The sequence below is a fragment of the Narcine bancroftii genome, chromosome 2 (genome assembly GCF_036971445.1).
Source record: "Narcine bancroftii isolate sNarBan1 chromosome 2, sNarBan1.hap1, whole genome shotgun sequence".
NCBI lineage: Eukaryota > Metazoa > Chordata > Chondrichthyes > Torpediniformes > Narcinidae > Narcine > Narcine bancroftii.
Window position 1 is genome coordinate 108,135,973 of NC_091470.1, and position 24,107 is coordinate 108,160,079.

The following is a 24,107-nucleotide window of genomic DNA, read 5'->3' on the forward strand; positions in this document are numbered from 1 at the left end:
CAGGATTTTACAGCATTTTCTGTCCTGAAACCAATCATCTCTGAACATTAACCAACATTCTCCTCTGAATTAGAAATTCCTTCTCAGGTACGGATGGATGGAACACATCAACTGGGAGGGTCCAGCGCATCAAGATGTACCCACAGTCTCTGATGAAGACCCTGCTCCTCCTGACTTGTTGAGTATTGTTCGGGAAGATATTGAAGACTTACAGCAGATGGAACCAACTCCAATGCAAGGCAGTGAAAGGCCAGGCTTTATCGAGGCATTGAAGAACTTTCAAGCAACCAATGGACTGTCGGTTACTGGCATTTTAGATACACTCACCAGAGAAGTGATGAATAAACCCAGATGTGGGGTACCAGATCACAGACCCTCACCCCACCTTCTAGTGTCCACTCATGCTACAGTCAGCCCTAGGCAGATGGTTAAGAGCACGGGCAACACCACCGGGAGCAGTCTTGTCCGCAAGAAACGATTCCTGCACCGCCTCTTCCACAGCTCGAAGTCCAAAGGGAGACAGATGGAGGTTGCCGATGGCAACGTCTCTGGCCTGGCCTTTGGCAAGCGGAGGTTGAAGTGGCGTCTGCTGAGCGAGGGCTACAGCACTCAGATGTCGGTGGCGGAGCAGAGAGCGGTCATCAGGCTGGCCTTCCGCGTCTGGAGTGAGGTCACCCCGATCAACTTTGAAGAGGATCTGAGGTCTTCGGTCTCAGCTGTGGACATCACTCTGGCATTTGGAACAGGTAATAGATATCAACAAGTTCTCTCTGCTGTGCAGCTGGAAGCAAACATAAATGGGATGATTACTGTACGTGGCTCAAAGGGCTTTTTCCACCCTGTGAGTCTGTATGACTCTCTGGTTTCCATGCTTAGTAAACACATTGAGTAGAAATCAGTGTTGCTGTGGAAATCTTTTGCTTATCCAAATGTGATCTGAGCAGGAACAGTGATAGGTGAGGGGAGGTTCGCTACAATAAAATATTGGGAAGAACAAAGCTACTGGGTTGGAATGATTGTGAGGGATATGGACCCCTTTGGTCGGCATCGACATGTTGGGTCAAAAAACCTGATTCTGTGCTGCGGAACTCCGCCACATTCTTGTTTTCAGCTGCTTCAGGGATTTGTAGTTGGTAAATTCTGGCATCATCTCGTTCCATGGCATCCATTCCAAGTAAAACCAGATCATTCCAACCAGGGTGTCTGGGGAAAAAGAAATGGTAGCGTGCCAGAGATGCTGTAACATCAGCCCAGTCACCGCTGCAGACCCAGGGAGAGCAGGGAGCAGAGACACAGGGCCCCCCCACCCACTCCAACCCAGTCTGACTGACAGGCTTTAAACGACCTGTTAAAGGAGCAGTTTATTTTATAATTCTGCGACCTCAGTGTCTTGGCCTGAGATGACCGTGCCTATATATGGGAGGGGGGGGTTGCGGACTCCTTCCCAAAGGAGAGGAATGGAGCAAGGCACATGAAAATGGAGAGACCACTCCTTGCTTGAAAGAGAGAAGCAGTGGAGACAACCCATGGGGGATGGAGGGGAACCTGTGAGAGGCTGAAGAACACACAGGGTTGTTGGTGATTTGAGGCGAGGAACCCAGGCTGCGGCCAGCTGGCGTCTGGCTCGACTAGCAGCCTGGGGCTTTTTTCTCTGGAGCGTAGAAGATTGAGGGGGGATTTGATGGAGATGTTCAAGATTTTAAAAAGGGACAGAGTCAACGTGGATAGGCTTTTTAAATTAAGAGTGGGGGATATTCAAACCAGAAGCCATGGTTTGAGATTGCAGGGGGAAAATTATAAGGGGAACATGAGGGGAAATTGCTTCACGCAAAGGGTGGTTGGGATGTGGAATAAGCTTCCAGCAGAGGTGGTTGAAGCAGGGACGTTATTTACATTTAAGGAAAGACTGGATAATTACATGGAGGGGAGAGGATTGGAGGGTGGGGATTTGTTCCGGCATGGACTAGTAGGGCTAAACTGGCCTGTTCTGTGCTGTATATGGTGATATGATATGGTGATATTGACTAGCTAAAGTGATACCAGGTCTTGGAACCAGGATACAAGAGGGCACTGATGGCTTCCTGATCCTGTCAGAGGTTCAAATCTGGAGCTTGAGTGGCCAACGGAGGCAGGGGAGCGCTGGAGGCAAATCCATGGACATCAAATGACTCCCGGGGAGTGGGGGGGGAGCTCTCTTTTGCTTCTCTTTCTCTGGCTGTAAGGGGCACCAGGCAACTTCTGCTGATGGTAAATCTTTGACTGCTTTATGGTAGACTAAAGGAAATTTTGTGGAATATCACATTCTCTGTTTTATGGCAAAGAATCTTGATGATCAACGCAGAGATGAATGTTAGAGCATGTACGTACCTGGTTCCATCACCTTTGCCCTTCTTCTGCTCAATACCTTCTGTCTTTTGGTACTTTCATGTTCGAATATTCTGGCACACAACCACCTGCATCTATTCAATTTAAATTCAAAGTCCTGCATCCTGACCAGGACCAAGCCCTGCTGCTCACCACACCCTTGACCTGCTCACCCCCTCCCCATACTCCCTGAACCCCACTTCGGCTTTTGGTTAAGCAACACGTTAGCTTGAAACCTCTTGGCTTTGTCCATCTCTCTCTCTCTCTCTCTCTCTCTCATACCTTCCTGCCCTATTCCCTTCTGAACTCCTCCAGTTCTGGTCACTTGATCATTTCCGATGTTCACCACTGATCAATGGAGGACGTGTCTGCAGCTTTTAAAAACCCAAGCATTTTATAAAAAAATTACCACACTGCAGAAGCCAATCCCGGCCATTGAAACTCATGCCACCAAATTACTCCTGAGGAAACCCTCGCAGAACTACAAACACCTTACAGACAGGGGTTGAATTTGAACCTGGGTCGCTGGCGCTGTAGTTAAGCGTCACGCCAACCGCTACACTAATTATTGTCACAAAAGCTCTGGAATTCACTCAAAGCTCTTCACTTCTTGGTCTTTCTTTCCTCTGATGAAGCACTTGATAAAACCTTCCTGACTAAGCTTTTGGTGTCATACTGAAGCCTCCTGTGTGTTCGTTTGCTTTCACTCCTGTGAAGCACCCAAGGAATGTTCTGTAACATGGGAGACTCCAGTGTCTGATGTGCAGGAACAGGCCCAAATGTATGTCCATCGCTACACCTTGGATCTGTGGGAAACGAGAGGGGCCAAAAGAGTCATTGTGGAGGAGAACATGTCCTGCCGTGTTTACCAGGATATTTCAGCCATTTTTGAAGCTTTCCCTCAAGAGCGATTAAAGATCAGATTTCAGATTTATTGCCAGTGTACAAACATGCCATTACATGCCCTGATGTTCTTTTTCCTGCTGGCAAGGCAGAATTACCACTTATTGGTCGTGAACAATAAACTGCACATGATGTACACCTGTAAATAAACTGTGCAATACAGAGAGCTCTCCACTGGCCATCGTGTCAGAGGTGCACCAAAGAAGAGGTACAAGGAATGCCTAAAGAAATCTCTTGGTGCCTGCCCCATTGACCCCCGCCAGTGGGCTGATCTCGCCTCCAACCGTGCATCTTGGCGGCGGGCAGCAACCTCCTTTGAAGAAGGCCGCAGAGCCCACCTCACTGACAAAAGAGGAAAAACCCAACACCCAACCCCAACCCACCAATTTTCCCCTGCAACCACTGCAACCGTGTCTGCCTGTCCCGCATCGGACTTGTCAGCCACAAACAAGCCTGCAGCTGACGTGGACATTTACCCCTCCATAAATCTTCATCCGCGAAGCCAAGCCAAAGAAGAAGAAGAAGAAGAAACAGAGATTTTGAAAAAAAAACAGTAAAGTGCAAAAGTAAGAGCCCTGGTTAAGTTTGTCTGATGGTGGAGGAAGTAAAACAGTGGAAATATTGGAGAGTGAGAGAAATGGTTAATTTTTCAAGTGGAGTTTAAACAGCCCTTTGTCTCCTCAGGACGCCATTTTGGCTGTTCCCAGGCTTTTGATGGAGCTGGCCAGGAGGTGGCGCACACATGGCAGAATGGAGCCATCCACTTTGATGACGACGAGCACTTCACAGCGCCCAATACCAACCAGGGACTCAACCTGCTGAGGGTAAGAAAAGGGTGGTTCATTTCCTGAGGCAGAGCACCCAGCCGGGGCGGGGAGGGGGTTGGAAAGGAAGGGCCCGAAGATCCAAGAGTCAAGTGTCACAGTTAGCACAATGTTACTACAGCGCCAGCGACCTGGGTTCGAATCTGGTGCTATCTGTAAGGAGTTTGTACTTGTTCCTCGCATCTGGGTGGGTTTTCTCCGGGGGCTCCGCTTTCCTCCCACCATTCAAAACGTAAGGGGGTTGTAGGTTAATTGAGGTATTTGAGCAGCACTGGGAAAGGCCTGTTACTGTGCTGTATGTCTAAATTAAAATTAAAATCAGAATTAATTTACAAAATTCATTGTTTTGTGGCAGCATCACAGCGCAAACAGTTTTAAATAAGTCTCTTCCTTCGATGAGAGTTCCAGATCCCCATTGCAACGTAAGATCAGAAGAATGCAGAGAAGATTTACTAGGATTTTGCCAGGTCTTCAGGAGTTGAGTTCCAGGGAAAGATTAAACAAGTTGGGACTTTATTCCTTCGAAAGTAGAAGGATGAGGGGAGATTTGATAGAGGTTTACAAAATTATGAGGGGAATAGACAAGAATAAATGAGAGTAGGCTCTTTCCACTTAGATTAGGAGAGATAAATACAAGAGGACATGGGTTTAGGGGGAACTTCTTCATTCAGAAAATGAGCTGCCATCTGACGTGATAAATGTGCGCTCTCTCTTAAGAGTAAATTGGATAGATATATGGATAATTGAGGTCTGGATGGTTAAAGAATGGGTGTAGGTCAGTGGGACTAGAGAAACAAAGTTTTGGCACAGACTAGAAGGGCCAAATAGCCTGCTCTCTGTGCTGTAGTTTTCTATGGTTCTATGGGGATTTGGGTGACAGGGTCCTGTTACTGTTCTGTATGTGTATATAAAAAAAGATTGGGTTGGCAGTGGTGTTATCTTCAGTGTGAAAGTGTCATCTCTGTTACAGTGATAAACAGCAATAGTTTTAGTCCAAGAGCACGGACTACTTGAACAGTGTGCACGCACTGGGAGCAGTCTGCATCTAATTCCTCGTGTGACAATGAATATGGATGTGTTATTTCAGGTGGCTGTGCATGAAGTAGGACATGTCTTAGGCCTGCCTCATACGTACAGCAGAGGGTCAATAATGCAGCCCAACTACAGTGCAGATGGCAGAGACACCGAGCTGGATTTGAGCGACAGAAGAGCGATCCAGCAGCTCTATGGTAAGCAACCTATTTCAGAGGTGGGAACCCTGTGCCCACCATGCCTGGTTCAGTAGATTCCAGATCATGGTTCAATCTCAGCATGCCCTTGAGACGGAACTGGGGAATTTGAATACTTTTTTCTCTTGTGTCGTAATTTAATTTATACATCAAAGAGACTGGACGCAGACTGGCAGATCACTTCGCTGAGCACCTTTGCTTTCTCTGCATCAGTGACAGGGATCTCCTATTGGCCAACGATTTCAATTCTGTGCCCCACTCCTGTTCATGGCTTCATGCACCACCAAGGCCACCTGCAAATTGGAGGAGCAACACCTAACATTCCATCTGGCCACTCTCCAACTGGATGTTGACTGCTCTGGTTTCTGCTAGACCACTCCCCGTTCTTCCTCCATACCCCTCAGTCTCCACCCCCCTTCCCTCTCCATTCACAGAGCCATCCCCCTTTCCCCTGCTTGCTGATGTGCCATCCCTCCCTTATCTACCTTATCTGTAAGGAGCTCTTACATTTTCCCTGTGTCTGCATTGGTTTTCTCCCGGTGGGTGGGGGGCTCCAGTATCCTCGCACCATTCAAAAAACGTACCGGGGATGTGGGTGAATGGGGTCTAAATTGGGCAGCATGGACTCGAGGGGTGAAATGGCCTGTTACCCAGCTGTATGTCTAAATTATTTTTTGATGTTTTGTGTATTACACTGGACCCCAGCAACTGCAGATTCTCTTGTTGACCAGAGTAGTGGTTGTTCCTTGCACAGTTAGTGTAATGGTTAGCACCATGCTATTACAGCACTAGTGGCCTGGGTTTAAATCTGGCACCGTCAGTCAGGAGATTGTATCTTCTCATGGGGTGCTCAGATTTCCTCCCACCGTCCTAAAACGAACGGGGGTTGTAGATCCATTGGCGTACTCTGGGGGCACGGACTCATGGGTTGGAAGACTAATTTTACATTTAAAATAGCACATGGCTTGTTTGGGAAATTTCGATGCTGATTCCCACTTTAGGTCAGTACACCAGGAATAAAGGGTTCTCCCCGTGTCTGCGTGGATTTCCTCCCACCGTTCAAAACCATACCGGGGGGGGTGGGGGGTTGTTTGTCAATTGGGTGTAATTTGGCAGCATGGGTTCGTGGGCCACCTGGCCGCATGTCTAAATTAAAATATCCCACTGTGAGCTGAGCACCTACCTTCTCTGACGCTGGTGACAGTCATCGAAGAGCATAACCACTTCCCTTTCTCTGACCAGGGGTGTGCGAGGGCCCATTCGACACAGTCTTTGACTGGGTGCGTAGGGGGAGAGGTCCGGACGGCAGGCAGGTCATTGCCTTCAATACGTACTTCTTCCGAGACAGCTGGTACTGGATGTACGAGAACCACAACAACCGGACGCGGTATGGAGACCCTCTGCCCATCTGCAGTGGTTGGCGTGGCATACCCAGAGCGGGCATCGACGCCTTCGTGCATGTGTGCACCTGGTCAAAGGATGCTGCATATTTCTTCAAAGGTAGTAGATCTAGTAGTTCATGTCATGGAATCATAGAAAGCAACAGCACAGAACATGCCCTTCGGCCCTTCTAGTCTGTGCTGAACTATTATTCTGCCTAAGCCAGTAGTTCTCAACCTTTTTCTTTCCACTCACATACCACTTCAACTAATCCCTATGCCATTGGTGCTTTGTGATTAGTGAGGGATTACTTAAAATGGTATGAGAGTGGAAAGAAAAAAGTTTGAAAAGCAGTTTTAATTGTACTGAATTGACTCGTTAAGTAACTCCAAAGAAAATGGGCCAATCGCAATTTTTCTCCAGCAAAATATTTCAGTAACAATTGGGTCTAGAGCAGTGATTCTCAACCTTCCCTTCCCATTCACATACTGCTTTAAGCAATCCCTTATTAATCACAGAGCACCAACGGCATAGGGATTATTTAAAGTGGTATGCAAGTGGAAAGAAAAAGGTTGAGAACCACTGGCCTAATCCCATTGACCTACACCCAGACCATTGCCTGTCCACATTTTTCTTAAATGTCAAAAATGAGTCTGCATTCACCACTCCAAGAATGCTAATGTGCCAAAAGCTCTCTTTATGACCCTATCTCACTGTGCCTCTTTCAGGGACTTGAGTATGTGTATTCTCAGATTCCTCTGTTCTACCGCTCTCCACCCTTTATCATAGTTAATGCAACACCTCACATTCCACCTCATTAAATTCCATCTGCCATTTTTCAACCCATTTTTCCAGCTGGTCTAGATCCCTCTGCAAGCTTTGAAAGCCTTCCTCACTGTCCACAACACCTCCAATTTTTGTATCATCTGCGAACTTGCTGATCCAATTTACCACATTATCATCCAGATCATTGATATAGATGACAAACAATTAATTAGGAAGCAAAATCTTCCAAGGCCCTTCACAGAAAGATTATCCATATGACATTCAACAGCAAACCTAGTCAGGAGATAGAATTTTAGTTTGAAGAAGTTAAAACACAAAGCTGGAGAAACTCATCAGGTCAAATAGTGTACTTTAGATAGCAAAGATAATTACAGGTACTCCCTGACTTACTGTCGTAATTGGGACCGAAGGATTAGTTGTATTTGGAAATGGATGCGTTGAAAATTTGCCCGTGTGTGGCTTACCCAAGTCTGAAAGCAAACTTTTTAATCAAATATTTTCTTCATCGTAGACAAGAATAATTTAAAGCTTCTTGAATTTGTCGATCAACCTTGGTAAATCTTTCTACATTCTGGTCCACGCTTATCTTGTTAGTCATCCCTGGGTCTGTGGGCTGGGCGCAGCTATCTTGATTGTGTATGTGCACAGGAATCAAGTTGGCCACACCTAGCCTATGGATCCCGGAATGCTGACGAGTAAGGTAAGTATGCACACTTTGGCTCTTACATACCCTGTATCCCTGTTAGAGTTGGTCAAATACAAAATAACGTGTAAATTTTATACTTTTTCTTTAAATATTTATGTTTAAATATTTATGTGCATATGTGCAAATGGACGCAAGTCACATAGGTTGTTAATTGGGGAGTACCTGCATACATATAACCATTTACAACACAGAAACAGGCCAGTTCAGCCCTACTAGTCCATGCCGAACATCTTCTCCCACTGACCCACATTCAGCCCATAATCTTCCACACCTCTCCAGTCTATACATCTTCCAACCTTTCCTTGAATATTAACATCGATCTCGCTTCTACTGCCACTGCTGGGAGTTAATTCCATACCCCCACCACCTCATGTATCAAGAAATTCCCCCTCGTGTTTCCCCTAAACCTTTCCCCTTTACTCTCAATCCATGCTCTCTTGTTTGAATCTCCCCCACTCTCAATGGAAAAAGCCTGTCCACATAGACTCTATCTTTCCCCCTTATAATTTGGAATACCTCTATCAAATCACCCCTCGACCTTCTACGCTCCAGGAAATAAAGTCCCAGCCTGCTCATCCTTTCCCTGTAAATCACACCCTGAAACCCTGGCAACATTCTCATAAATCTCCTCTGCACTCTCTCTATTCTATTTATATCCTTCCTGTAATTTGGCAACCAAAACTGCACACAATATTCCATATTTGGCCTCACCAATGCCTTTACGATTTCAACATAGCATCCCAACTCCTGTGTTCTATACTCTGATCAATATGTTGCTTAATTGTTGATCAGTGCTCTCAGGGGAGCTGGGTGAATGGGGGGGGGGGGGGTCAGTGAAGCTGAAGAAGGACAGGAGAGTTTCAAACAACTTCTTCCCTCTGGTCACATGGGTCAATTTGAGCATATCTGGTGAAAGTGTTTTGAGAAACTTTCTCCCTTCCTGATGTTGAACTCAAGTTCAATTATTTAACTCCAACGATAAAATCTGATGTCAATTTCAGTGTTTAAAAACCAACTTTTTCAAACTAACCCAAGCAATGTCTCAATATTCTTTGTTCTATGAGATCTTGCTCCTGAACAATTATTACTTGAAAATTTTTAATCCATAATAAAATTTTAAATTTGTTGACCCATTACTCATGAATAACCCAGGTTAAAAAATAGTTTAAAATAGCAATCAAGACATAGAACTATTTTTTTTCATAACTTTATTTATTCATTCAACAAAGTTATTACATAAAATAAGAAAACTACATATTATGAATGATAAAAAAATTTCTTTATATACAAAAAAAAGAAAAGAAAAAAGAAACCCCCCCCCCTTCCCCCTCTCAGCCAACTCTCTTTAGGAGAACCAAAGAAAGAGAAAAGAAAACTGAAATATATTTACTAAAATCTAATAACACATCTCCAAACACTGTAGATAAATCATCATAAAATACCTTATAAAATTCAACCAAAAACCCATCATCACCAGGTGATTTTCCATTCGGCATTTCCAACATAGCCGATTTAATTTCGAAATCAGTAAAAGGAGCCTCCAACTCCAATATGTCTTCTTCTCCTAATACCGGAAATTTCAACACCGATAAAAAGGAGTCAATCGAACCGCTCTCCTGTTTTTCCTCAGAAGCATATAATTTCTTATAAAATGAATAAAACTCATCATTAATCTTACGAGGTTTGTAAGTAATAGTCGAATTTCACCTGACTACATTATTAACCCTTGATACCTGTTCTTTTTTTAACTGCCATGCAAGTACCTCATGTGCTTTCTCACCCCATTCATAATACCATCGTTTAGATCTATTAATCAAGTTTTCAAATTGATAACATTGCAACGTATTGTATTTCAATTTCAATCTAGACAACTCTATCTTCTGATTTTCTGTCACATCTCTCTGAAATTCCTTTTCTAATTCATTAATCTGTTCTCTAATTCAAGACTCTCGGTCAAATAATTATTTTTAACCTTAGAGGTATAATTAATTATTTGACCTCTCAAGTAAGCTTTCATAGCATCACACAATATAAATTTACTCTGAACGGAATTAACATTTTCTTCCAAAAAGAGATTAATTTGTTTCTTAACAAATTCAATAAATTCCACTTTTTTTAACAACATCGTATTGAATCTCCAACGAGAAGCTGCACAAACTTTTTCAGAACTCTCATAAGTAAAATGCAACAAAGAATGATCTGAAATTATCCTACTTTTATATTCTGCTTGGAATATTTTCCCCTGTAAATTTGCCGATACTAAAAAAAATCAATTCTAGAAAAAGATTCATGTCTAAATGAATAAAAAGAAAAATCCTTCTCTGTTGGGTTAAGACGTCGCCAGATATCCACTAAATTAAAATCTTTCATCAAAGCTCGAATTTGAATTGCCATTTTAGATTTTTTAACATTTTTTGGAGATTTATCTAATAAAGGTTCCAAACTCAATTAAAATCTCCTCCAACCACAACATTTTCATTAGCTTGTCCCAAAAGCAAAAATACATCCAAAATAAATGCTTCATCATCAGTGCATAAATGTTAAGTAAAGTCCAAAATTCATTAAAAATCTTACAATTCAACTTAAAAATCCTGCATTCATTTCCATTGATTGTAATTCAAAATTGATTGTAATATCAAAATTGCTACTCCCTTAGCTTTGGAATTAAATGAAGAAAAAACATGTCCAACCCAATCCCTCTTCAATTTCATACTTTCTTTTTCATTCAAATATGTCTCCTGTGAAAAAAGCAATATCAATCTTCATCTTTTTAATGTAAGCAAAACTCACTTACACTTGATTGGATTATTTAATCCCCAAACATTAAAGGTAGCAAATTTCAAATTTGACATATCTAATACAATTGCTAGATACCAAAAATAATCATAAAATTAATAATAACAAAGAAATTTTATATATATATATATATATATATATATAGAACTCTCAAATTAAAATATATAGGCCCTCCAAATAAAAATAATATTCGTTAATAAGAGAGAAAAAAAACAACAAAAAAACTACCAAAAGGTAGTAACTCCCTAAAAAAACTGGGTGTGGATTACCCACTGGTGACTAACAAAGAAGTTAGTGCAATCCCCTCCTCCCCAGCCAGCCAGTCAGAAATATTAACATATTACAAAAAAAATCAGCCTTGAGATTCCAGTCCAGATGGTGAACTCATTTCAAGAGTAGATGAACTCTTTCCATTCACGTTCTTTCCATTTCTGCCACTTTTTCCATTTCCAAGTCCATCAGATTTTCTTTTAGGAGATAATGGTGGACTCTGTCCTCTGACATCCGGTAACGAATGTTCACTCTCAAAGAATTGAAACTGATAATTTCCATAAAACACTTTCAGCACAGCAGGATAACGAAAAGCAAATTTGTTACCTTTACAAATCTTTAACTGGATTAAATTCATATCGGCGTCTGATGATATCTTGACTCAAATCAGGATAGAAGAAAACTCTACTATTCTGAACCATCATTGGAGCTTGTCTTTGCCTTGCATTTTGAACTGTAAGTCGAAGAATTGTCTCTCTATCCAAACAATTCAAACAGTGAACTATCACAGCTCTTGGCGACTGACCAGATAAGGATGGTCTTCTTAAAGCTCTATGTGCTCTTTCCAATACCAATCCGTCAGGAAAGGACTCTTCCCCCAATATCTGGGGATTCAATTTTTAAAAAATTTGACAGGGATCTTGACCTTCTATACCTTCTGGCAAACCCACAATTTTCACATTATTTCTTCTGCTTTGATTTTCCAAATAGTCCATTTTTTTTGTTATCTCTTTTTCCCGGGCTCCTAAATCTTTAACTGATTTTTCCACCTTTACTATTGTTTCTGTATTGGATTGTACCTGTTGTTTACATTCAGAAAAAGCTTCAAATTTTTTGAAGTTTTCCCAGTTTTCTTTAACTTCTGCCTTAACCGCAGTTAAGTCTGAAATTATATCAGTATTCATTTGAACCACCTGGTTCAATTGACCAGAAATAACATCCAAATAAGAAGCAACACCTTCAAACATCATGCAAACAGGCTGAAGTGCAGTTTGAATTGCAGGATCCAGTTCCATAATTTGTAACTCACTTTCTTCCAGCTCTTCTTCCATTTCCTGTACGGTGGTAGAGTAAGGTAAGTCCTCTTCTTGTTGCTCTTCAAAAGGTAGCATTCTAGTCGTTTTGCTGTGAGTTTGGACACCCAACGATGACCCATCCGACTTCCTCAGGAGGTCGTCGCTGCTGTCCACCCACAGACCATTTTTAAAATAAAATTACGGAGTTCTCCATAATTAACAGCACAACCCAAGCGCATAATCGCTGCAGACTGCGTGTCTGCCATCGGAATCTTCTTCCTCCGCGCTTCCGTCTCTTCCATCAGGAGAGTTCTTTGTAGTAAGCCTCCAGGCCCGTACCCAACTTCTCGGGAGCGCGCTCCTTCCTCTTTAGAACGGGTCGAACCAGCGCCATCCTGAGACTGGTGAATAACTGTTACCTTAGCTTTTGTCCCCACCGGCAATTGTTGAACCTTGGGGATCGCTGAAAACGGATCCGAGGCTGTTCCAGGTTGTTTAGACCCCAATTCTTCTGCACTTCGAAACTGTTTTTTCTTTTGTAACTGAGACTTAGTTTTTTTTACATTAGTAGCCATTCTTTGGCTTGGCTTCGCGGACGAAGATTTATGGAGGGGGTAAAAAGTCCACGTCAGCTGCAGGCTCGTTTGTGGCTGACCAGTCCGATGCGGGACAGGCAGACACGATTGCAGCGGTTGCAAGGGAAAATTTGTTGGTTGGGGTTGGGTGTTGGGTTTTTCCTCCTTTGCCTTTTGTCAGTGAGGTGGGCTCTGCGGTCTTCTTCAAAGGAGGCTGCTGCCCGCCAAACTGTGAGGCGCCAAGATGCACGGTTTGAGGCGTTATCAGCCCACTGGCGGTGGTCAATGTGGCAGGCACCAAGAGATTTCTTTAGGCAGTCCTTGTACCTTTTCTTTGGTGCACCTCTGTCACGGTGGCCAGTGGAGAGCTCGCCATATAACACGATCTTGGGAAGGCGATGGTCCTCCATTCTGGAGACGTGACCCATCCAGCGCAGCTGTATCTTCAGCAGCGTGGACTCAATGCTGTCAACCTCTGCCATCTCGAGTACCTCGACGTTAGGGGTGTGAGCGCTCCAATGGATGTTGAGGATGGAGCGGAGACAACGCTGGTGGAAGCGTTCTAGGAGCCGTAGGTGGTGCCGGTAGAGGACCCATGATTCGGAGCCGAACAGGAGTGTGGGTATGACAACGGCTCTGTATACGCTTATCTTTGTGAGGTTTTTCAGTTGGTTGTTTTTCCAGACTCTTTTGTGTAGTCTTCCAAAGGCGCTATTTGCCTTGGCGAGTCTGTTGTCTATCTCATTGTCGATCCTTGCATCTGATGAAATGGTGCAGCCGAGATAGGTAAACTGGTTGACCGTTTTGAGTTTTGTGTGCCCGATGGAGATGTGGGGGGGCTGGTAGTCATGGTGGGGAGCTGGCTGATGGAGGACCTCAGTTTTCTTCAGGCTGACTTCCAGGCCAAACATTTTGGCAGTTTCCGCAAAGCAGGACGTCAAGCGCTGAAGAGCTGGCTCTGAATGGGCAACTAAAGCGGCATCATCTGCAAAGAGTAGTTCACGGACAAGTTTCTCTTGTGTCTTGGTGTGAGCTTGCAGGCGCCTCAGATTGAAGAGACTGCCATCCGTGCGGTACCGGATGTAAACAGCGTCTTCATTGTTGGGGTCTTTCATGGCTTGGTTCAGCATCATGCTGAAGAAGATTGAAAAGAGGGTTGGTGCGAGAACACAGCCTTGCTTCACGCCATTGTTAATGGAGAAAGGTTCAGAGAGCTCATTGCTGTAACTGACCCGACCTTGTTGGTTTTCGTGCAGTTGGATAATCATGTTGAGGAACTTTGGGGGACATCCGATGCGCTCTAGTATTTGCCAAAGCCCTTTCCTGCTCACGGTGTCGAAGGCTTTGGTGAGGTCAACAAAGGTGATGTAGAGTCCTTTGTTTTGTTCTCTGCACTTTTCTTCGAGCTGTCTGAGGCCAAAGACCATGTCAGTGGTTCCTCTGTTTGCGCGAAAGCCGCACTGTGATTCTGGGAGAATATTCTCAGCGACACTAGGTATTATTCTATTTAGTAGAATCCTAGCGAAGATTTTGCCTGCAATGGAGAGCAACGTGATTCCCCTGTAGTTTGAGCAGGATGACCCATCCGACTTCCTCAGGAGGTCGTCGCTGCTGTCCACCCACAGACCATTTTTAAAATAAAATTACGGAGTTCTCCATAATTAACAGCACAACCCAAGCGCATAATCGCTGCAGACTGCGTGTCTGCCATCGGAATCTTCTTCCTCCGCGCTTCCGTCTCTTCCATCGGGAGAGTTCTTTGTAGTAAGCCTCCAGGCCCGTACCCAACTTCTCGGGAGCGCGCTCCTTCCTCTTTAGAACGGGTCGAACCAGCGCCATCCTGAGACTGGTGAATAACTGTTACCTTAGCTTTTGTCCCCACCGGCAATTGTTGAACCTTGGGGATCGCTGAAAACGGATCCGAGGCTGTTCCAGGTTGTTTAGACCCCAATTCTTCTGCACTTCGAAACTGTTTTTTCTTTTGTAACTGAGACTTAGTTTTTTTTTACATTAGTAGCCATAATGGCTCACCAAAATATCAAATTAAAAATTAAAGTTTTAAAATTAAAAATAAAGGGTTAAAAAAAGTCTGACCAGAGAGGGCAGGGATTACATGTCTGATCTCTACGCCATTTTGCCACGCCCCCAAGACATAGAACTATTTTGTAGTTATATTGAGCTATGTTCACCAACTTATTAACACACAAGCACACACACAGATACAGTACAGAGGCAGGTAGGTACAGAAGTGTACTTATACACAAACACAGGGTTATATAGGCCATTCAACCCAATCGCTCCATCCTGGCGTTACATTCATACCAGCCTCCTCCTATGTAGGCTTGTGTAGCACAATCTTCTCATCCAGTTGGCCTCATATGTTTGAAATGCATGCTCACACTCACACGTGTGCAAATGCACACACATGCTCCCGCTCACACGTGCACCAATGCAAACACGTGGTCCCACTCACACGCGCCAATGCACACACATGCAACCACTCACACGCGCGCCAATGCACGCACACATGCTCTCGCACACAAAATATTTTTCTATTTGATCCACAGGAACTGAGTACTGGAGGTATGACAACATAAATGATCGTGCCTACACACAGGGCCCACGTGGTGTCCGTTATCCCAAGCTCATCTCCAGTGGATTCCCTGGCATTTCTGGACCAATTAATGCAGCCTTCTTTGACAGACGTGACCAGTGTGTTTACTTCTTCAAGGACAATATGGTGAGCATTACTTCCCTGCCCTACAATGTTTATCCTTCACTTTCTCGTTATTGTGACTGTTCACCGGGGACTGGAGAACACGGTTTCATCAGGTTGTACTTGTGCAATCGGATGACAACTAAATGAAAAACACTTACAGACATACCACCAGACATAACACACTTACAAGACAAACAATACATACGCAGGACAAATATTGATACATACAAAGAAATATCAAAATTGTTTAGTGAATACGAGAGTCTCGGATGGATAGAGTGAGCAGTTCCTTTGGTCGTTCAGCATTCTCACTGCCCGAGGGAAGAATCTGTTCCACAGCCTGGTGGTGCTGGCTCCGATACTCCCGTATCTCAGATAGACATTGTGTGTGGGGTGGTCAGGATCCTCAATATTTTGCGTGTCCTCTTCAGATAATTCATCTGTTTACCACAATCTCTTAAAATTAGTTACACTGGAACTAGAGGCCAGAGCGTTCCTGCAAACTCCTGCATTACACTGCAGCCTGCAGTCATTTCCGAATCTACTTCTGCTCCAACCAACGATTTGACTCCTAATTACTGGAGTTGAATTCACAATGATGTATTTAGTGCAGTCCACCAAACTACACTGACATTTAAAGATCGAACATTTCCTTTCATCGTCATGTAGTGTGGAATAAGAAGGACACACACAGTCGAGTCGAGGTCGAAGACAGACTTATTGCACTGCCAGCGCTGTTTATATTCACTCCCTGTCTCTGACGATAGGAGTGATGTCATCACAGCACCGGCCTCCGACTGGCCGGCATTCCAGGTTTCCCACCCCACGGGATGACAGCTGTTGGTCCCTGCGGGGCCCTTGTGATCGCCGGCCATTTTGTGAGCCAGGCTGCAACTCAGTTCGTGGGCCGCCACAGTTACGTAATAATACATTAAATACTGCAACTTTTGTCTGCCGTAATGCAAACAGAGAATTGTCACGAGTATTGCCCAATAGCCCAAACAAAAGGGAAAAGGGAAGCAAAAGAGAGTTCATTCAGAGACACCGAGTGTCTGTGGATTCGCCTCCAGAGCTCCTGTGGACTCTGCAGCCGCACAAACTCCACTTCAAACCATCGGCCGCCCGAGCTTCAGATCTGAACGTCCGATACGATCAGGAAGCCTTCAGCGCCTAAGGCTTCTCAGGAGGCCTCAGCATCCTCTGGAATCTTGGTTCCTACACCTGGCTCCCACGAGCCAATCCCCAGCAGCCTGCAGCCTATGCGAGTCCTTCGACCGCAAGTCAACAACAGCCTGTGGGGGTCCTTCAGCCGTTGAGCCACTACTGTGGTAGGCGCCGTCGGGTAGTTGCCTCTGCTCCTCATTTTCAATGGGGGTAAGGGGTGGGGTTGTTTGCCCTGCACTGCTCTACTACTCCCCCAGAGTCTGCAGCCCCTTGTGGTACACTGCCCCTCACGGATGCCACCATTTAAAGTACATTCAAATTGAGGATTATTTATTATCTGATTGTACAAGTACAACCCGACGAATAGCGTTCTCCAGTCCTTGGTGCAAAACACTCAAACACACATGACTGAGCTTTCTGATGTGCAAAATTATTTATGCATATCTGGCCAGCTGGAAATTAATCCATTACAAAGGAAACTGCCATTCCAAGGAAAGGTGTGAATCAAAACTGTGAACCCCTCACCCACACCACCAAACAATAAAAGACAGACATTTGAGCCGAATAATCCAGACCAGCATATCTCAATGTGGACTGTGGATCACTATGGGTTCGTGAGTTTGTTATAAGAGGTCGGCAGTGATGAGATACAGATGACTGTTCTTTAGAATGAGTAATATGAGCAAATGCTGTGAATCTTTAGGCGGTCAGTGCATTGCTATTACAGCAACCTGGGTTGAATCCAATGTAAAACACGAAAATCTGAAGACACTGTGGTTGAAGTAAAAACACATAAACGACATTTTGGGCTTGAGCCCTTCATCAAGGTACAGGAAAATGTCAGCAGGCATCCAAACAGAAGAGTGGGAGTTGGGTGGGGTAGTCGCAAAGGCAGGAAGTGATAGGTGTGCATCTAGGGCACATACTACCCATGGTTTCAGGCATCTGCTGGGGGTCTTGGAACATATCCCCCGCAGATAAGGGGGGGGGAACGGCTGAATGTGTGCAATGTATGTGTATGTATGCCAATAAACTCTCATCTTTGTATTATGTTTATCTCTCACCCTCAGCTTCCATTTACTTATTGACGAGGTAACCTTGTTTGCAGTTTATTTCCATGGTCACCCTGGTTTTACTCAGAGACTGAGTGTGATAGTACAGATCTATCACCAATGTACATAGTGTATATAGTTACTGTATCTAGACTGTGCTTACAGCGATTGGCTGAGAGCTAAGCCACACCTATTGTTTGGGCCTTAAAGGGTTGTGTCCCTAGCCAGGTCGGATCATTCCGGACTGGTCGGCCACCTGTGAAGAGCTCCGGTCTTTTGCTAATAAAAGCCTTGGTTTGGATCAACAAGTCTTTGGTTCTTTCGACGAGCTCTACAATTTTATTAGCAAAAGGAATTTTTTTTGAAAGGGATGGAGCGTTTAACTCGGCCAGAAAAACTTGATATCGACCCACAGTCAGCTACAGCCTTCAAAGCCTTTAAGTTCTGGCTGCTGAACTTTGAAAACTTCCTGAGATTCATTCAGGTAGAGGAGGATAACCAGCGTCTAACAGCATTGCTGTCTATGGTGTCCTTGAGAGTCTACGAGAACATCCAGGATGAGACCACTTACACCGCAGCCATAAAGGTACTGAAGGAACTGTATGATCAACCGGTGAACAGAGTTCATGCCCGGCTCATGCTTGCGTCGAGGAAACAACAGCCCGGTGAGTCCAGCAGGGCATATTTACAAGTACTAAAGGCATTGGGCAAGGACTGTAACTGTGTGGACAAAACTGCTGCCGAGATCACTAGCGACCTCGTCCGGGATGCCTATGTGGCTGGGCTCCGATCGAACGAAGTGAGGCTGCGTTTGCTCGAACAAGGGGTAGAAAAACTAGAGGACGTGGCCCGGATTGCAATCACAATGGAGGATGCAGCCTTAAAGTCCACCGAGCTCTCTAGGGACTGGACCCCTCGTTCTGATGTGAGTAAAGTGCCCTCCTACCCTACCCCTGACGGCCTGTCGGCTGCTGCTACCCTGCCCCGTGCGAACCCGAAATGTTATTTCTGCGGGAGGAACAAGCACAGCAGGTCCCAGTGCCCAGCAAGAAAAGCCAGGTGCCAGAAGTGCCTTAAAAACGGCCACTTTGCTGCAGTCTGTAGGTCTAAAATGGCCGCCAGCAAACACAGTGCCTCGTGTGAAGCTCAACCGCCACTATCCCATTCAAACTCTTCTTCCCCAGAGCTCTCGTCCAATGAGAGCGAGGGCTCCCCTGCACGGCAACGCCTGACGTCACGGAGACGCCGAACCCGGAAGGGGCAACCCACCGTCGCAACCATGGTGATGGCCTGCCTCTCTACCGCCGCTGCTGCCGCCGCCACGGACACCCCCGGGGCCGACGCTACCGCCGCTGCTGCCGCCGCCACGGACACCCCCGGGGCCGACGCTACCGCTGCTGCCGCCGCCGCCACAGACACCCCCGGGGCCGACGCTACCGCCGCTGCTGCCGCCGCCACGGACACCTCCGGGGCCGACGCTACAGCCGCTGCTGCCGCCGCCACGGACACCCCCGGGGCCGACGCTACCGCCGCTGCTGCTGCCGCCACAGACACCCCCGGGGCCGACGCTACCGCCGCCGCAGCCACCCCCGCGGCCAACCAGGTGCTCACCCTAGCGTCCATCGCTGACGACCGCCAGGGCCCGACCACCGATCACGAGCAACTACAAACCCCCCAACTCCTTATGCTCCAGGCCCCGTGCCGCAACAGAAGGACCAACAGCACCCCAATGACTCGGGCCACCCTGCCGACAAAACGACTGGGGAATTGAGCGACGGAGCAGTCGCACCCGATGAGCCCGCGGGTGACACCACTCCAGCGACCCCAATCCCGGCACCACGGCGGTCACGCCGGATGGTCAGACCCCCTGACCGCTACAGTCCTTGACCTACCCCTTTTCATTCTCTCCCTCGTTTTTGTTTTTTTTTTTTCCCGGGTCAATTCTCCAAGAAGGGGTGAATGTGATAGTACAGATCTATCACCAATGTACATAGTGTATATAGTTACTGTATCTAGACTGTGCTTACAGCGATTGGCTGAGAGCTAAGCCACACCTATTGTTTGGGCCTTAAAGGGTTGTGTCCCTAGCCAGGTCGGATCATTCCGGACTGGTCGGCCACCTGTGAAGAGCTCCGGTCTTTTGCTAATAAAAGCCTTGGTTTGGATCAACAAGTCTTTGGTTCTTTCGACGAGCTCTACACTGAGTAAACTAAACTAGTTTACTGAACTAAACAAACTATTCTTACCTTCTTCCCAGTCCTCACAAGAGGTCAAACGCCAGCTCTGTTTCCCTTCCCACAGATGTGGTCGGACCTGCTGAGTACTTCCGGCTTATTGTCTTTCGATTTGTAGGTTAAACATTCCCCTCATCCAGATCTTTGCAAATCTCCATTCTTCTGTTTCCAACAGGTGACAGCATTCAACGTCAACACCAACCTGAGAGTCGTCGGGTTTCCGAAAAAGATCATTGATGTCTTCCCTCCTGTGGACCCAGGAGATCACCCATTAGGTGGCTTGGATGCTGTGTACTTCTCCTACACTCACAGAGCCATCTTCTTCTTCAAAGGTGTTCATTTCTGGAGAGTGATTGGCAGACGTGACAGGGCAAGCAATCCTAGCCTGCCGTACAATGGCCTGTGGCCAAGACGCAACATCAGCGACCAGTGGCTGGATATCTGCAATGTGACATGAGGCAAGAAACCCACCCTTTGCAGGGAGGGCAAGGGGTTCAGAGAAGGAAGGTGTGGAGAAAGAGCCCAACAATAGAGACTGCCTCATTAATATTAGATAGTTTTGCATTCTGAACAACTGTCCCTAGGAGGCCACAGTACATTTAAGTACCATATATACTAGAGTAAAAGTTGACCTCTATTTTTGGCTAAAATATCTGAAATTTTCAATACATCTCCTGTAAAAGTCAAGTTATCTCTCATGTCTCAGCCCCCTGCCCATCGGAGCTACTGACGCCTCGAACGTGGACTCTTGCTTCGGCCCTGGTTGCCCCGCCCATCAGAGCTCCCAACGCTGCCAATGACGTAGACACTTGCCAGGTTCCAATTAGCCCCATGATAGGATGTGTGTTTTGATGCGCAGACTCTACATTGCTTTAATTCATCGTGGTTTTGTCCTTTATTTATTAAGAGATCATTTAGACTTCTGCTACTGATGTGGCATTTTGGATTCTAGTGTGAATTTCAGCCCCTCAAAAGTACAACTGAAAAAAAGTGTTCTTTGGTCGTCAGTGCACAACATGTAGATGCACCATCAGAAACAATTCTCATATAAACAATACATACGCAGGAGAAGTATTTCATCTATGCAAATAAATTATTGTTTCACGAATATGGGAGTCTCAGATGGTTAGTGTGAGCAGTTCCTTTGGTCGTTCAGGGTTCTCACTGCCCGTAGGAAGAAGCTGTTCCTCAGCCTGGTGGTGCTGGCTCTGATACTCCTGTATCTCTTTCCCGACGGGAACAGCTGAAAGATACTGTGTGGAAGGGGGTCCTCAATGATCCTCTTCAGACAACGATCCCAGTATATCACATCGATGGCGGGGGGGGGGGTAAGGGAGATTCCAGTTATCCTCTCTGCCATTATAGTCCTGCGGATTGACCTCTGATACATTTCTCTGCAGCAACCGTACCACACAGTGATGCATCCAGCCAGGATGCTCTGGATAGATTTTCTGCAGAAGGTTGACATAATGGTGGGTGGTAGCCTTGTTTGCTTCCGTATTCTCAGGCAGTGCAGTCACTGTTGCACCTTCCTGACAAGTGAGGAGATGTTGCGCGTCTACAATAGTCAAGTCCAAGGAACTTGGTGCTCTCCACTGCAGAGTTGTGGACATGGAGTGGAGGGTGGTCATTCCTGGTCCTCCCGAACTCCACTGTCATCTCTTTCACCTTGCCCACCTCTAGCACCATTTCACGAGATCTTCCACCTGCTCTCTGTTCAGTGACTCATCACTGTTGCTTGTCATAATTCTTCATCTCCAGCACAATTCTCAGTGTCAGCATTAAAATTTCCTCCTAACCTTTCCTGTCCAAATGGAACCATCTCATCCTGTTCTTGTTCTGTTCCACCCCTCCCTCCCCCAGAGCCCTAGATCATCCCATGGGATGACAGCTTTGAAACAGTCCCTGCTCCTATTCTGGATGTCCTATATTATGACCTCCAGCTATGTTGGAACAGCAAGGTTGCCTCTTTCTGCTGAAGCCTGCTAATTTAAAACATTCCATCCATCCAGACTGCACTTTGCTGCCTGTTTGTAACGACTGCATGGTCGCTGACATTGCACACTGGTCTGTGATGTGTTCAGCTTATGGACTAACAGATATTATTGCTAAGGTGGGGGGGGGAAAGAAATTAATGAAGGCATTTTGTTCAGTTCACCTTGTGAGAATTTGGGGGGACTTCCTTGTTTTAATGGCACAATTATTTTGTTCTTGTTCAGTAGTCCGAGCAATAATGATTCCTACTTTTTAATTATTTGATATTAACAAATAAAATCTAAATAATTCTGTGTGTGAGGTTCCTTTTTAAACACCTTAAAGATTTCCAAGGACTGCAGGCTGAAGTCCCATTTGGAAACCAAGACTTCAGTGCACTGCCAAGAGATGGTGAACAAAAGGTTTACTGAGAAATTGGATTAATTAACAGTGGCCATTTGGCAGCAACTGTTAACAAGAAGCATAGATAGGGTGGATAGCCAGCACCTCCCCCCCCCCCCCCCCCCCCCCAGGGTGATCGTATAATACCAGGGTGCATCTGTAGAAGGCATGGGGAGGAAAGTTTAGGGGAGATGTCAGGGGTATGTTTTTTTTCCTCCTACAGAGTGATGGGCACCTAGAATGTGGTGGAGGAGGCTGGAACAATGGGAACATAAGAGACTCAGACAGGCCCATGGAAGCCAAAGAGGGTTATGGGTGTGCGGTAGGGAAGGTTTTGTCGAGTAGGTTTATCTAGGTTGACAAAAAAAATGACGGCACTGCCAGACCTGCTGTAACGACAGCGCTGCTGCAGACCTGTGGAGAGCAGGGAAGGGAGTTAGAGCCCAATCCAACCACCGACGGCTCTATACAGCCTTTAAATGGCCCGTTAAAGTAGCCGACGGTGGTTTATTTTAAAATCCTGCGACGGTAGGGTCTGGGTCCAAGATGGTAGTGCCTGTGCTTGGCGGAGGCCACAAGGTGTTGCAGACTCTGGGGAAACAGGATTGGCATAGAAAATGTGGAGAACACCCCTGTTTGAGGGGGTGGGGCAAGAAGCAAAGGAGATTACCCTATGGGATAGTGACCAATGCAATGGCAAACCAGTGAGGTGCTCTGAGGCTGAAGAACACACAGGTGGGGGCTGTTGGTGACTGGAGGTGAGAAACCCACACAGGCTGTCGGGTGCTGGTGATTGCAGTCATAGGACTCACACCAGGCTGTGACAGCTGGAGACTTCTCTCTCTGTGACTGCAAGAGGTGCCCAGTAAGTTATGCTAATAGAAAAATTTGCCTGACTTACAGCAGACTAAAACCAATTTCATATAAAATTCCACCTGTTTCATTACATAAAGGAATCTTTCATCTTAAATTCAATATTCAAGATTCCTTTATTGACATGTAATGAAACAGGCATAATTTTAGACAAAATTAGCTTTCATCTGCTGTAAGATTTAGATTGATTAGGTAGACATACATCAAAACAACATTGTGGGCTGAAGGGCCTGGATTGTGTTATAATTTTCTACAATCTAAAACGGGGTAGCCAATCTTTTCATTTTTAATTTAGATACAGCACAGTAACAGGCCATTTCACCCCATAAGTCACAAGTAGGCTACTTGGCCCATTGAGTCTGTTCCGTGACAATCCCAAGCTGAACTATACTCACACCTAGTTCCAATTGCCAGCTTTTTTCATGACCCCACCAATTAGATACTTATCAATCTCCTGCTTTAACTCTTTCAGTGATTGGGCCTCTGCCACCGTACGCGACAGTAAGTTCCACACATCCGCAACCCTCTGACTAAAGAAGTTTTTCCTCATCTGTTTTAAATGAACAACTAATTTTAAGACTGTTCCCTCTTGTCCTTGATTCATCCACCAAGGGAAACATCTACATCCACTGTCAAAACCTTCAAATTTGAAGTTTTTGAGATTCCCTCTCATTCCAATGTTCCTCATACATTAACCCTTGTATTCCAGAAATCATCCTAGTAAATCTCCTCTGCAATCTCGTCAACCACTTCACATCCTCCAAGGACAGCACACAGTACTCCAGTACCCCCATACAGCCTCATCAACACCTCTTTACTCTTGTACACTATTCCTCTTGA

General features: G+C 45.6%; 1 protein-coding gene across 1 annotated transcript; it reads left to right on the forward strand.

Annotated features, from left to right (window-relative positions):
- The first annotated feature begins 31 nt into the window (after nucleotides 1-31).
- On the forward strand, nucleotides 32-22,241 carry LOC138754120 (matrix metalloproteinase-21-like). The gene is made up of 6 exons (XM_069917960.1): nucleotides 32-746; nucleotides 3,952-4,091; nucleotides 5,179-5,320; nucleotides 6,563-6,820; nucleotides 15,417-15,589; nucleotides 20,194-22,241. Exons 1-6 carry the CDS (start codon nucleotides 98-100, stop codon nucleotides 20,473-20,475), a joined length of 1,644 nt encoding a protein of 547 aa, XP_069774061.1. The 5' UTR covers nucleotides 32-97; the 3' UTR covers nucleotides 20,476-22,241.
- The last annotated feature ends 1,866 nt before the right edge of the window (nucleotides 22,242-24,107 follow it).

Excerpts from the sequence above, each read along its gene's own strand:
- LOC138754120 (XM_069917960.1), top strand. The coding sequence starts at position 98 with ATGGAACACATCAACTGGGAGGGTCCAGCGCATCAAGATGTACCCACA. Across the intron at positions 4,092-5,178 it reads AGGGACTCAACCTGCTGAGG|GTGGCTGTGCATGAAGTAGG; the intron begins GTAAGAAAAGGG and ends GTGTTATTTCAG. Across the intron at positions 15,590-20,193 it reads ACTTCTTCAAGGACAATATG|GTGACAGCATTCAACGTCAA; the intron begins GTGAGCATTACT and ends TGTTTCCAACAG.